Source organism: Cannabis sativa, chromosome 5 (assembly GCF_029168945.1).
Source record: "Cannabis sativa cultivar Pink pepper isolate KNU-18-1 chromosome 5, ASM2916894v1, whole genome shotgun sequence".
Lineage (NCBI taxonomy): Eukaryota > Viridiplantae > Streptophyta > Magnoliopsida > Rosales > Cannabaceae > Cannabis > Cannabis sativa.
Window position 1 is genome coordinate 74,386,334 of NC_083605.1, and position 15,339 is coordinate 74,401,672.

A 15,339-nucleotide genomic window follows, 5' to 3' on the forward strand; every position below is an offset into this window, starting at 1 on the left:
TGGACAAGTTAGTATTATGATAGTTAGTTTAAAGCCCAAAATCACACCCTCAAGCTACAAAGATCCCTCTTCAGCCCATAGTTGTTCATTGAATAACTCATTCTAATAGTTTGTTAAAGCTAAATGGGGATGGTGCTATGAATAGTGATAATGAGATTATTGGTATTCTTTGTGATTCTAACAATTTTGCCTTTGGGATTGTTTTGTAAGACCTATGCTTGCTAGTTTATATCCTAAAGAAGCTAATGTCTTGGCCCTATCTATTGCTCTGAAATGGTGCTTGTAGCTTGACTTCACTTTGTTCCTTTGTCGAGAGTGATTCTAAATAAGATGAATTTGATAGATCTAGCATGGATTTTAGAGTTGTAAGATACAATTGGTGAAAAATTTAAAGTTTTGGATGCTCAACACTCTCGTTTGTGATCAAAAATCAAGTCTGAAAATTCAAACCAATTTTTGATTATGATTCGTTCACTTTCAAGAAAAACTTTTTGAATAAAAGTTATAGATCTTTCTTTATCATCTTTTCAAAATATCTTGAATCGTGTAATTCTGAGATGTATCAAGATAGTTATGACCAAAATATAATCTATCATCGCGGTAGGAAATCATGTTAAACGATGATTCTGAAAAGTAAAAAAGTCACAAATCGTGACATGGGAAAGGCAAGTCGCGACCTACCTTCTTTAGTTTAGAAAAATAGGTTTAAAAAACTTTTTTTTTTTTTTTTTGAGAGAGAGAGAGAGAGAAAATGGGAGAACGATTTTGGGAAATCATTGAACCACCATTGGACTTTTCTACTAGTTTTGAAGAATTATTTTCTTCTCTTTATCAATCTCAATGTTTATCTTAAATTTTTTTTATGTTTAGAATGATAATTATGAACTAATTTTCTTCTTAGAATTGTTATGTGAATCACTAATTTTTTTTTTTTATGGATTAATGTAGTTATTCAATTTTTTTGTTCTTCTCTTATTTCAATTCCATGCTATTTGATTTAATTTTGTGATTATTTATTGGCCATCTATAATTACTATTTATGAATTCAAATCAAAATTCTGAAAAAGTGAGATTTGATTATGCTTTGGTTGTTTTGGATGCAATTTAATTTAGAACGAAAGTAACTAGGTTGATTGTATGATTTTTATGAGTTGCTATGTTCAATACTTTCTTTGTGATTTAACCGTAGAGGTGTTCGTCCAATCTAATTTGTATTATTTTGCTCATAGTACATCTGATCTGCACTAAGTGCGGATTTTATTTTTTTGGATCCAATCGAATCCGCACAATAATTCAAATCCAATCCAATCCAATTCGCAAAAGTACAGATTGGATCAATTATTTTAAATTTGTTACTTTTTAATATTAAATTATTTAATATTTATGATTTTTTTTATAACTAGCAACAAAATAAAATAAATTATAGTTATTTTATGTCTCTAACAACATATTAAAATAACAAATAACAAATTCAAAGGAAAAAAAAATGCATGTAAAAAGAAATGTTATTTTATTTTAAATTGTATGTAGAAAAAAAATATATATATATATTAAAATAGAATATACATTTGATTTATAAAATTTGAAAATATAATTGTATTATATGTATTAAAATTTTTAATTACTATTTTCTTTACATTAAAATATTATTTGTATATATAATTTTTTAATTTTTTTATAAATATGTATGAATTAGATTAGATCGGTTACTTTTACATGTCAATCAACACCCAATGCAAATTTTATTAGATTGAATTAGATTGAATCTTGCAAATTAAATTTGATCAACTATTTTATGAACACCCTTACTTAACCGCACTTTACAATATTAAAGATTTCATCAATTCACTGCCCAACTCACTCACCTAACTCTAACCTCATAAAATTTCCGCATGTTAGATATATTATTGAAAAACATAACTGTTAGGCCACAATGATTGCAAATATAATAATGAATGAATCTAATTAACATATCTAATAAAAAGAAGTAAATAGTATCATATAAAAAAGCTAAGATTTAAAATTGGGTAAATATAAAGTTATTGAACTCATAATCAACAAGTCAGGATTGCCGAGTGGTCTAAGGCGCCAGACTCAAGTTCTGGTCTTCGAAAGAGGGCGTGGGTTCAAATCCCACTTCTGACATTTTTTTTCTTTATTTTTTCTTTTCTTTGCACAATCTTCTCCTTTGTTATTTTATCAACTTAACATATATAATTTCTCTTTTACACATTATTGTACTATCATATGGAGTCACACCCCATATGTAAAGTGTATATACCTTTAAATTTTGTTAGCAACATGGTCAAAATGCAATTTCTTCACCATCTTCAATGCACTTGGTAAAAAAAATGTGTTAAATTTGGTATAAAAAATTGATAAATTCTATATTTGAAATTTTTTGCAAAAGCATAGTTATTGGACACTATTTTTAGAGGTGGTGTCTTACGATTAATTAACTATATTCTTTAAATGTTATCATATTACATTATGTGAGATCCGATATTTAATTGTACCAATAACAATATAACAACGAGAAGAGTACTAGACAGTAAGCACCTCTGATACCTTTTAGCATTTTACTTTTTACAATTATACTCTAATACATTATAGTCACTAATAATAATTAATAAATTAAATATGTTTTTTAAAAAAATAATAGCAATATTATAATTATAAAAGTGTATTAAAACAAATCATTAATACTAAATAATAAATGTAAATAAAAAAGTGCATTAATTATATGTTAAATTTAACACTATATCTAATTATATGTTAAATTTATATCTTGTACCTAATTCGGCCTAACTTTTAACACCTATCAAATTTGGCACAAACTTTAACATACCATTAGACAAATTTTTTTTACAAAAACATCAAAATATTATTTTTATTTATTCAGTTTTTCAGTGGCAAACACAACACAAGTCATGCATCTCTTGTTTTATTGATCATTTTAAGTTAATCTCTATGTTTTTGTGTACTATTTTCATAAGAGAATCTTAATTGAAAAGAAAAATAAATAATTAAACAAGGGGGAGGGACTTATGGAACAACAACTACAAGAGCTTTGTAATAATGGTGGCTTGAAAAGATAAGATCAACATGAAAATAATCATTTACAAAAACTATTCTATCCTTCTCTATCTCTGTCCCTTTCACTTGCTATGTTATATAATTTATCAAAGACATGAACATCAACACTGCCAACTGATTCTTCTGATGAAATACTGAGTTTCTTCATCAATTTTAATGCATTCAGTAAGTTATATACTTCATCCTTAGGATGTTTACCGATCAGATTGCAGCCGGGTTTATGAGGAGATCGTAAGGCTCGGGATACTGTGCAGGTTGTGCCACGAATCTGACCCGAAAATGGGCTCGACGATCACCGAAAAAATAAGGCAAGTAATATGTTCAGCAGTAGCAGCAGCTTTACTTCATTAGGTCTAGAAACACAAAGCTATTCCAAAGGCTATGCAAGAGCATTGATGGAAGTAGATTTCTTGAGCGAGCGAAGACAGCACCCATCACAACCCCGAGAAAGATAAGCGGGAGCATCTTTTGTACGTTGAAATGTGCCATGGCAAAGACTACTGAGCTCACCAGAATTGCACACCACACTGGCATGTACTTGGTCAAAGATGGGAGAAGAAAGCCCCTAAAGACGATCTCTTCCCATACAGGAGCGCAAACTGAGACTACTATTGCATACAGTGCCATTGCTACTCGATCGCATGCCACTACTGACTGTTCAACGCTTGATAGAGTGACGGGTGTGGATGGAAAAAGTGGCAAGAGTTTGAGATTGAAATGTGAGAGCCCGTTGACAAGGGGAAACATGAGGCATCCCAAAGCAACATCGATGTACCAGTTTCCTTTGAAGCTAAATCTAAACCAATCTGGTGGGAGGGGACGAAACCGAGACAAGCAGCGATGAAGAATCATGATTCCAGCAAGCCCTTCAGTTACATCAGTTAAGAGACTGAAAAATGCTTGCCCTCGAAGTGTTAGGGATTCCCTACTGAGACCTGCCATATGGGTCGCTATTGGAGCAACCGAAGATCCTATAAAACAGAATGCAGCAACCCAAAGAAGCATAACCTGCACCAACATTCAAATCGTTTTCATAAATCTAGGATTTTTTAGCTGTGTGGTATGACCACTGAAACAAATTGTTCTAATTTATTCTAAAAGCTCAAGTTTTCGATTTGAAAGCAGCAAGAACTTGTTTATGGAATTTCAAAATGATTTCTAAAATATAGTTAAGGTGGAAAGTACTTGCCTGCATTATGGTCTCTGCTGTCCACGGTACAGTCCATCGCTTCTCTATTGATTTGAAAACTACATTTGCAAGCTAAAATGCAATGAAGCGAGTCAGCGAAAGCAATTTAGCATAATGAAAATTCTTTAATTATTAATAATAACCATATCGACGACAACTTTGTTGCATAATCAAATTAATTTTCTTCTCCGAACTAGTGTTTTTGCTGACATTTCCAAAAATAGAAGAAGAGTACTATTATATCTAGCACTTCATAATCAATGAATTAATGTATCACTCACACCATGAGCTGGTTAATACACATTACTCCTATACAGAAAGAATTGAACAATTTATAATGGTCTGGAAACCTATTGAAAATGCATACTTACATATGATTAATAAGATCAATATTCATTACAAGTCTTTACATTACAGCATAACAAAACACAAGCTAATACTAAATGCACAGTGTTAACTTAGTTTACAACAATAAGATATTAAGCTAAGAAGCTCAATCAATATGTTTAAATTCGAGACTCTAATTTAGGTTGATGCTAGTAGCATTCAAACTTTGATAAGACGCTGCTGCCAAATTCTTTAAGCCATAGCAGAAATATCAGTGAAACAGTAGTCGAATAATGGAGTAGAATGTGGAAGTTGATATTGAATATACGAGAAAACCAATTACAAGCTATGGGAGCCCTTAGGCCCCTTTGATGCAAAGAGTTTTACTCAACACATAGCATACCCTTCTCTCCTCAATACACTTAATCACATCTCTCTTATTTGCTATACTCAACCTCACCATACTAATGTTGGGGTCTATCAAAATTCCTATCAGATATCAAAATAAGTGATAAGAATTGAAGAGACAACAGCAAATGCTTTGAGAGTCTGAACTAATAACTTGAATTTCATCAGCATTCATATGGCAGAAAATCTCATTACATATAAATAAAAGGCTAAAGACACTAACAGAAATTACTTGTAACATAAAACCGCCTTATTACCTCTCCAAGACTTAATGGAAAATCTCTTCTGACTGCATTTGAAGGTGGACAAGAGTGTTCAATATATTCAGATTTCTGGGTGGTCTCAGATTTAATGACTTCCTCAGGCGTAGTAGTGTGTTCAATGTATGCAGATTTCTGGGTTTCTGATGAAGAATCCTCTTGTCTAAAACATGAAATTCTTTTCCATTCCTGATAAGTAAAGATTCAATTTTTTTTTAGTGAAATTTACATAAGAACTAACGATTTCTTTCTACCTTTCTTTGGAAAATGAGAATCAAGTCCTACAAGTTGTATAATCAACACTCTAATCATATTAATCTTTTGGTTATGAATAAAACAGCATAAAGTATTGATTTTTATTTTTATTTTTCACAAGAATTTTGTTTAAACCAAAATTGAGCTTTAGCAACAATGAAACCTTAAATTATTACCTTCTTCAGAGGACTGAAATGGGGTTCAGAGATCCGAAAGCTCCGGGTAATTGGAAATCTATCTCTGGGTCGATTAGGAACCCTAGTAATTGGGGTTGAGGGAGGAAGAAAAGGGCGGCGGAGAAGGGCCTGAGAGCAAGAAGAACTCAACATACTGGAGCTCGATTAGGACCGAGTCAGTGACTCAGTAACCGATTCTTAAAGCTTCCGAGTTGGCTTTTACATCAACTAAGCAGCTCAGAAAAAGCGTTCCCACTTGGGTTGACGGCCGAGTCAAGTAAAAGCTGTTTGGGAAGAAAGAAAATAATGGGATATTTTCTGGGAGAGTTGTTGTTGGTGTGGTCTGAAAAATAAAAATGAGGTTTTTGGATTTTCTAGGATATATCGTTTTTCCACTTGTTCTGTAATTGGGCAATTGGGTTTTGATTTTTTTCCAATATATAATTACACATACATAAATGTATGAACTTTAGCTTTATTATATGTTTCATTATTGAATTATGTAATGATTGAAACTTAAAAATTGAATCTTTTTTGTTCTTTCTTTCACCAATCTTATTTTAAGAGCCTCTTTTCTCATTTGATTTTCTTTTTCTTAATTAAATTTTAGCTCTTGATTTAGGGCAGATTAAGTGGATGCATTTCTACTCAAATGAAATAAAAAGATTTTTTTTTTTGGTTGGTATAGATATAGAATAGAATAGAATGGAATAGAATATTACCACTTGGGTGTATTCCTTTCATAATTGTCATTTCAGTTTGCCAAGTTGTAAATATCCCTTCTCATGTAAAATTATTATGTCTAAAAATTGATATGTTGATCAAATATTTTGTTTTGTATGCCCTTTTTTAATGTTTTTAAATTAGATCTCTTGTTTAACTCAAGTATGTATGAGATTGGGAATAAATTCAACATTTTCACACTCACATATGCAGAAATTAAGGTATTGCAACTTAATTGGTACTTTAATTAACTTTTAATTTATTATTATTCTACAAACAAACCCAAAGAAAGAAAAGAAAAAAGGGTCAAAACTTCATTTCCAAGCGAGGGAATCACACCTAAATTTGAGAGTTATATGACAAAACAAAGATTCATGTCACAAAATAAAGAAGTGTCCTTGAAGCCTGGAGGTGATTGTTTGTGATTGGTGAGCTTGAGCACAGAGAATCTCTATGTGAAATCGGTCGGTCTGCCATGAAATTGTGGAGAAACTAGTAACCATTTGCAATAGAGTTCTAGACACAGTAGTTCATACCCACCTCAATTAGACAAATATGAGGAATATTTAAGGCCACAGCAGGGGATCTGCAGTTCTTTCTGAGGAAAGAGTAGGCTATATTAATCGCAAACTGGTGTAGAAACGATGAATTTGACCGTGCTTTTATATGCGAGTGGCCTATAACGTATGTTACCCCAGCACGCTTGGCTTCAACGAGTTCCAACAGCTCTTCTTTCACACGAGGATCCTTGTACTTAGTATTTAGTAACTCGAATCGTAACCCCCTCCTAAAGGTGAGCTGAGGTGAATATTCTTGCTCGTAACTAGCCTGCAATTTCTGTAGTGTAGGTGACTTGTAGCCACTTAAAATCACCGATGTTTGATTGATACTGTTGCTTACTCCAGGACTTGACGGTGTTGATACCACTAATCTTGTACCGAACTTTTCAGATGTCCGCACAACTGCCATACGACCATCCACTGAGCCATCCACTGCCCCAGTGCCCTCTGCCTCCATTTGGATGAACTCTGCTATGCTCATCACTAGTTCGCTTTCGAACTCTTCTTCATTTTTACATATGTCTTTATAACCATTTCGAATGATGCAGCGGTACAGCCTGTAGGATTTGGGACCAATCCGACCAATGAGAAACCTTTCTTTGTGGAATACATGAGATACAGGAACAGTTTTAATACAGACGAATACAACGACTTGGTAAAAAGCTGGTAAGGTGGTTAAGAAGTGAGTAAATGTTGCTGGGACTCCTGTGGCTAGTTCTGTGTAGATGAGACCGATTCCAGGAACTTTAATGATCCCGAGACTAGGACCTAGCGTGAGGATCCACCTCATGGAGAGCTTGTTATGAAGGTCTTGTGAATATTTCTTCCATGACCCATAATACCACACGTACATAATGAACAAGAATATTGCAGAGAACAGAAGAGGTACCCATCCACCTTTAGGGATTCTCATACAAGAAGACGAGAAGTAAATGATCTCAACTGATCCAAATAGCACACTGAATAAAAGTGAAAGCACCACAGACTTTTGCCAAGCAAGGTTAATGACAAGTGATGCCAAACACGTTGTCACGATTGTCATCGTCATGTATGCAATGCCTGAAATTACAACAGCAACACTCAGTCCAGGAACAAACAAAAATATGTACAAAATAGATTAACAAGGAAAGAAAAACTTACCATAAGCATTTCCTATATGATTTGTATTTCGAAAACCCAGTGTGACTAATAGACTGAGAACCATGAGGATCCAGTTTATCTCTGGAATGTATACTTGACCAGGAAGCCATCTCCTGGTATGAACAATCTTGATACGAGGGAAACATCCAAACGCGTCACACTCTTTGATAATCATTAATGTGGTGGAGATAACTGCCTGGCTAGCAACAATCCCAGCCAGAGTTGCCACACCAAAAATTGGCCAAAAGAAGGGATCTACAAACATGGCAAGAACATTCTGTAAACAAAATAATTATGCTTTTAGGGGAATTATCATAATGAAACAAAGACAAATGTCTGATATGTTTTTTTTCCATGACAGTGATTTTCTCTCTCAATCTTGTATGTACGTTGGCATAAAAGAAAAGAGAGCAAGCAATAAGAAAACACTATCAAAAGATAATCATGTAAAAAACTATCTGATAACATCTATGGTCTTCAAATAGAGCTGTTACTCAGAAAGTTTAGGCGGGTTGTATGCATACCAGGAATAGAAGCGTAAAAGCTCAGAGGTGCTGCCGATAAGTTTTTGGAAAGAAATGCAGCTTGCCCCATGTATTGAAGTACCAAACATGGATAAATAATACATGAAAATGCAACCTGCACAATATCAGCATGCTTTAGGGAATTATTCACAGCAATATATGACTTACAAAACAGACCTGAGAAAAAAAAAAATGGCAATGAAAAACCCGTCACAACTTCTAACTCAAAAGAACGGTCCAGACTCCTAAAAAGTATTTATCTATCGTGAAGCCGCTAGATATGATACTCAAGCTTGGGATTAAAAGAGAATTGGCCAATTGCAGATCTAGTCGATGATCACACTTCAAATCTCCAGCAGTATAATTTCCAAGTAAGATACCCAACTTTTCTCTTATCCGAAAAAAAAATATAAATAAGGGAATATGAAAACATAGCTCATTAACCAGTTTGCTTTTATGTTGAAGGCTTAAGCCACAGTCATAGAATAAGATGTAAATAACCAAGAGAAGAAAATTATAAGACTCTTGGGTATGATGGTGAAGTCTCGGATGCCATAGCAAAAATGCATGATTGATTCAATTCTTGACAGCAAACCTATACAAATAACCTCACAAATCTGACACAAAAGTGGAACTGAACAAGACGTGAGGGACAATTAATGCTAGCTTCTATATGTTTTAATGTCAACCTTGATAGATTGCCCTGATCTAGATGAACATACATTTTTTTAAATTAACAGAAAACATCATCTAGAGGTCAAAATTCAAACTTATCTGCCAACTAATTCAAAAAGTGATAATATTAAAAAAAAAAATAGAAGGCATTACTGGTTAAAGTCTTTCTTCACAGGTTCATCAAATTTTGTCCATATGATTAGAAAATAATGGAATTTCACTTTTGCAGCCATTGGTTATGCATACCCTGATTGATGTCGCGGAGAAATGACCAAGGTCTGTAAACATAGCTTCACTTCCTGCAGAGGACCAATAAAAGTGACGCGAACGAACTGGATTGAAAAAAGAGCAGCATGGAAACAGAAAAATTATTCCAGATTTCATATTTACCAGAAATACATAACATTATTCCTCCAAGAGAGATCCAACCATCTTTTCCTGTAACTTTAAAAAAATTGTAAACATAATATGGAGATAGAGCCTGGTATACTCTTGGATTCCATCTAAAAATATTGTAGATTCCAACAGCAGTGATGGACACCAACCACAGGATTATAATAGGAGTAAACAAGAATGCCACCTTGTGAAAGCCTCGGTGTTGTAAGAAAAAAAGGAGTACTAACAGAACGCAGGCAATAAGGACCACAGTATCTGCAATATTGAGAAATTCAGTAACTTGAAATCATTCAGTAAACAGAATAATGCTTGTACAATTACGGCGGTGGATGGACGATTCTTCAGATTTCACCCATCTTTTCACTTTCTACCTTGGTTCTGTGAAAGACTATATTGATCTTAACTCAGATGTACCCGTGCCACTGCTGGCCAATGGCCATTGTCCACTTAGTCTTAGTACTAACCTCACGAAATGCAATACAGTCGCAAATTAAGCACACGGGGATTGTGTTTATCAATAAATTTAGATGATACCCTCATAGTACCAACAATGAAAGACATATATACCAACAATAGATTCTTATTAATCATTACCAATAATGAAGTGACGAAAACGCAAACTTAACATACAGATACAATTATGAAGGGAAACTCACTATTATGTACATCCTTTGTTTGAAATTTCAGCCCTTCAATAGAGGAAAGAACTGCAACAAATCAAATGCTCAAAATCACTCAATGCTAATCTCTTTATTTATTTTTTAATTAATAGAGAGAGAGCTAAAGAAAGTGTAGTTACTTGAAATTGCAGGTGCAAAGATACCAATACTGATCACCATACAAGCTCCCAACAACACTAGAAGAAGTAAACAGTTTTTTGCTACTTTATGCTTTTCAATAATTCTTCTTAAAAAAGAAGGAGGCACATTTCTGTTTGAGCAGCCCGGGTTAGAAAGCTCTTCATCAGATGCTTGAAGATTAGGTAGCAAACAGAATTTTGTTTTTTGACAAAGAAGTGAGTACAATGCGATTATCCCTCCTGCAACAAAGCAAATTGATCACAAAAAAATCATCAATAAGAATAGAGAGAAAAAAAAAAGGTCTAAAGCATCATAACCAAAAAGTATCAAATCTTACCTTCACCATTATCATTTGCACTCAGCACAAAAACAACATACTTGAACAATGAAAGAAGAGAAAGAGTCCAAAATATCATAGAAAATGCACCAAACACTACATCTTCAGATTGGTAGTGCCGCAACTTTCCAGCAAATGTACTTTTATAAACATAAAGTGGCGAAATGCTCAAGTCGCCGAAAACCAAACCCAAACTCTGATATACCAAGACAAGAACTTTATCTTTACGTCTATCTCTTGTTTCAACCTGTTTGAACAAAAGATACATGAATATGAAGGTAAAAATCAATAACATGTCATTGCCAAAAGAGTACTTAATTCGATTAAAAGATGAAAATCAACCTAAGATCTCTTGAGGGTCGTTTAGGAACTGAATGAATTATATGCATTGTATATGTAACTAATTATACAAGAAATTTTGCAATGTATTATCACAAAAAGGGGGAAGAATCTTGTTCAAAATCACAAAATGGATAAATTTAATGATTAGAAAACCAAATAATCTTGCAAAAATGTATGCTTTAAAGCTCCAATGAATACCCTATTTTCATAATCAAATCTTCCAATATTCTAATAATCACACAAACCCCCACAAAATCAATCCAACGGTTTCCTATATCTTCATCAAACTCTACTAGCATATCACCAAAAACAGCTAAAAAACTACTAAGAAATTTCAATTACCATTAATAACATTAACAAGAACAAAACCAAACAAGCAATGATTGGTGCAAACAGGATCAATTAAATTCACAAACGCGATCATTCAGTTAAAAATTAAAAACAAAACAAAAGCATTGGTTTCGTTAAAACGCATTCTACTGGTAATTTTCTGAAGAACCAAACAAAAAAAGAGAGTTGAAAAGGGTTACCATAACTGGTTGTGAATGAGCTCCAATCCAACCTTCGTTTTACTGTTCAATCAATCAATCAATCGAAGAGGAAAACTTGAGATTATAGCAGAGAAAAGGAAGAGGAGAGATCGTGTTATGTGTAATCTAGTGCGGAGAGGTGTACTGTATTAAGGTAGAATTTACATTAATTAAATTAATTAATTTTTGGATAATAATAAAAAAAAAGGAAGGAGGGGAAAAATTGAATCGTCGAACGTTGTTGAAAATGAAATTAAAAAAAAAAAAAAAGATCCGAAATGTGGTGGGTCCTTACATTTCGGTTCGATCCAAATATTACTCTTCTTATTTGCATTTACCTCCCTCGAAATTTATCAAATTACTATTTTGCCTCTTTTCAGCGAAGTTTGACATTCTAGGTTCCCTATGGAAAAAAGAAAATTTAAAGTTACTTTAGCTTATACTAGTTGTTTTTTTTTGGGGAGCTTATAATAGAATATTTAAAGGGAAATTTCATTTTTAATGCTTAAAAAAATACCTTCTAATAAAATTTAGACTCATAATTAATTTATACAATTTAATGCTATTGTTTTCAATTTCTACCCAAAATACCCTCCTTTTCATTTTCCTTCTCTCTTTGTCTCTTTCTCTTCCTCACTCTCTTTCCCTCAAACTCAGGCACCGAGACCACCAACCACCACCACTGAACCTCTTCTCCTCCACCACCGAACCTCCTCATCTACCTAAAACTTAATCCAATAATCCCCAAATCTTTCTCTCTTCCTCCTCCTCGGCTTCTCTCAACCACCATCGCCATTCACCACCACCCACTTAACCCTCCCCCAACCAGAAGCTCATTGAATTCGTATTTGTTTGAGACATTAGATGGTGGTGGATGGTATGATTTTCTGGCCAAAATGGAATTATCAATGGATTATCGATAGTTTATCGATAGTTTTGTCTGCGCACTGCTTTTTTTGTGTGCAAACAGAAATCATCGATAACCTATCGATAACCTATCGACAACTTATCAATAAATGGCATCGATAAACTATCGATAACATATCGATAACCTATCGATAAATGTAATAAAAAAAAATCCAATAAAAAAAATAAACACGAAGATGAAGACGGAGACAGAGGTTCGAGGCCTCTGGGTTTTTCGATGCTTGAGTGCTATGGAGGTCCGACCGGTCTTGGGCCTCTGGGTTTCGTCTGGGTTTTTGGATAGATGAGGAGGTTCGTTGGTGGAGGAAAGGAGGTTTGGTAGTGGTGGTTGGGTGGTATTGGTGCTTGGGTTTGGTTGGTCTCGGTGGTGCAAGGAAGAAGAAGAGAGAGTGAGGAAGAGAAAGAGACAGAGACAGAGAGAAGGAAAATGAAAGGGAGGGTATTTTGGGTAAAAATTGAAAATAATAGCATTTAATTGTATAAATTAATTAGAAGTCTAAATTTTGTTAGAGGATATTTTTTTAAGCATTAAAAATAAAATTTCCCTATTTAAAAAATAAAAGAAAAGTTATTTTTATTTATTTATTTTTAATATAAATCATGCAATTTTATTAGTAGCAATCAGATAAGATAATAACATGCAATTTAATTGGGACATCTCCCTGTTAGTAGGGTCGGGCTTGGACTAAGGTGGACTAGACCCGCGCCTAAGGCCCACCTAGCTCAAGGGCTCGAAAAAAAATATTTTTCCTTTAAAAGTATATATATTTTTTTAGTAATTTTTAAAACTACTATATAATTTTTAAATAAAAAGCCTAATAATTTTTATTTTCTAAGGCTCACCAAATCTCAGGGTCGGCTTTGCCCGTTGGAGACACGACCAGGATTATTATTAGAAAAACAATTCAAATAATCACCCACCTAATTCTTAAATTTTGACAAAAAACTAAAAATAAAATAATATGAAAAAGATTGCAGCATCACACTTAATCTTAAGAACACCTATATTCAGTTCCGTCTACCGCTCAGAAGACAAAATAAATGGTTGCAGCAGGTTCATTCAACCTCGTAGCTTGAGCACTCAACTATTGAGCAAGGTAAGTAATTACACTACTAACAATCTTTTCAGTCGTAGAGAAATTGTTATTCCCAACCACACTAACAACAATTTGATAGCGAGTCATCGGAGAACAAAAGAAGAACCAACAACGAAACAAAACAAAACTAGGTCATTCAGATAAGACTAAAACACTCAAAACTATGTAATAGAGACAAGACTAAAACACCTATCATAGAGACAAGGCTAATCGTAATAATAAAAATCGAATCACAATAGTAAAATACAATCTTGACCAAGCTGCACCTATACTAGGAAAGGCTGGCAGGCCTGGTTGGAAAAAAAAAATAACCTCCTATAGCTATAAATTTAGAAAGGAGAAACCTTAATAAATTAGATATTATATTTGAACAAAAAAAAGTTAATTATGAAATTAAAAGATAAATGTTCTTACTAATGTTATTATATATTAACAGAAATATTTTAGAAAAGTTATGTGTAGGTTATAGAATTAAAAATAATATTTTTGAGGGTGTTTTGAATTAATTTTAATTAATGTTGAAATCTTACTCTATAATATTGTAATACATACACTTAAAGATAATTACTTTTAATAGATAAGACATAAATTATATTTTGGAATTTTAATTAAAATTTACTTATAAATATGCAATTTATTGCGTAAATTTATAAAAATTGGTGCAATAAAATTAAACTGCATTACTAAATTTAAATCCACAGAATTACACTGCGTGTCACACAGTTTGATAAAAAAATATAATTGTAAAGTTTCTGACTTAAACTATATGGAACAGCCTAAAGGTTTTGAAATTGAAGGGAAGAAAGAAATGGTCTGCAAGTTGGTTAAGTCCTTATATGGACTCAAACAAGCTCCCAGACAATAGAATAGAAAGTTTGATGCTTTTATGTTAAAGCATGAGTTCAACAGAAGCTACCATGACACTTGTCTATACTACAAAGGAAGCTCTATAAAAGATGTCATCTATCTATTACTATATGTAGATGACATGCTTATTATAAGCCAAGAAAGGTCTAGGGTTGATATGGTCAAGAATCTGCTCAAGACAAAATTTGAAATGAAAGATCTTGGAAATGCTACCAAGATCCTTGAGATTTCTATCCTAAGGGATATAGACAAGAGTAAACTAATTCTTAGACAAGAAGACTACATTGAGAAGATCATAGATAAATTTTCTATGAGAGATGCTAAGGTTGTTAAGCAACCAATTACTAGTCAGTACACACTTTCTAAGGAGCAAAGTCCTAAAACAGAAAAGGAGAGTGAAGCTACGAAGGATGTGCCCTATTCTAATGCTGTAGGGTCAGTCATGTATCTTATGGTAAGTACAATACCTGATTTAGGCTATGCTATGAGTGTACTTAGCAAATACATGGCAAATCCACGAAAAGTTCACTAGTTGGCCATGAAATGGGTGTTCAAATACCAACTTGGGACAACTAAGGTTGGATTAGTCTACAAGAAATAGAATGCTAATACTATAATTGAAGGCTACAATGATTCTGATTATGCTGGGGATAGAGATAATAGGAGATCTACATCTGCCTATTTCTTTATGATTTGAGGGAATTGTGTTA

At 33.2% G+C, this 15,339-nt stretch overlaps 2 protein-coding genes and 1 non-coding gene across 3 annotated transcripts; 1 reads left to right on the forward strand and 2 right to left on the reverse strand.

The window, feature by feature from the left end:
* Nucleotides 1-2,061: 2,061 nt before the first annotated feature.
* On the forward strand, nt 2,062-2,145 carry TRNAL-CAA (transfer RNA leucine (anticodon CAA)). Its single transcript has one exon. It is a non-coding gene; the product is annotated as a tRNA-Leu (tRNA).
* Nucleotides 2,146-3,006: 861 nt separating this feature from the next.
* On the reverse strand, nt 3,007-6,599 carry LOC115716154 (uncharacterized). The gene is made up of 4 exons (XM_030644894.2): nt 5,712-6,599; nt 5,278-5,469; nt 4,286-4,357; nt 3,007-4,104 (listed from the first exon to the last, which is right to left on the reverse strand). The coding sequence occupies exons 1-4, from the start codon at nt 5,862-5,864 to the stop codon at nt 3,436-3,438; spliced, it is 1,086 nt and encodes a 361-aa protein (XP_030500754.1). The 5' UTR covers nt 5,865-6,599; the 3' UTR covers nt 3,007-3,435.
* Nucleotides 6,600-6,658: 59 nt separating this feature from the next.
* On the reverse strand, nt 6,659-11,907 carry LOC115716143 (potassium transporter 3). Its single transcript, XM_030644881.2, has 9 exons — nt 11,739-11,907; nt 10,867-11,113; nt 10,529-10,768; nt 10,386-10,436; nt 9,724-9,984; nt 9,580-9,632; nt 8,659-8,773; nt 8,135-8,389; nt 6,659-8,053 (listed from the first exon to the last, which is right to left on the reverse strand). The coding sequence occupies exons 1-9, from the start codon at nt 11,739-11,741 to the stop codon at nt 6,951-6,953; spliced, it is 2,328 nt and encodes a 775-aa protein (XP_030500741.2). The 5' UTR covers nt 11,742-11,907; the 3' UTR covers nt 6,659-6,950.
* Between the last annotated feature and the right edge of the window lie 3,432 nt (nt 11,908-15,339).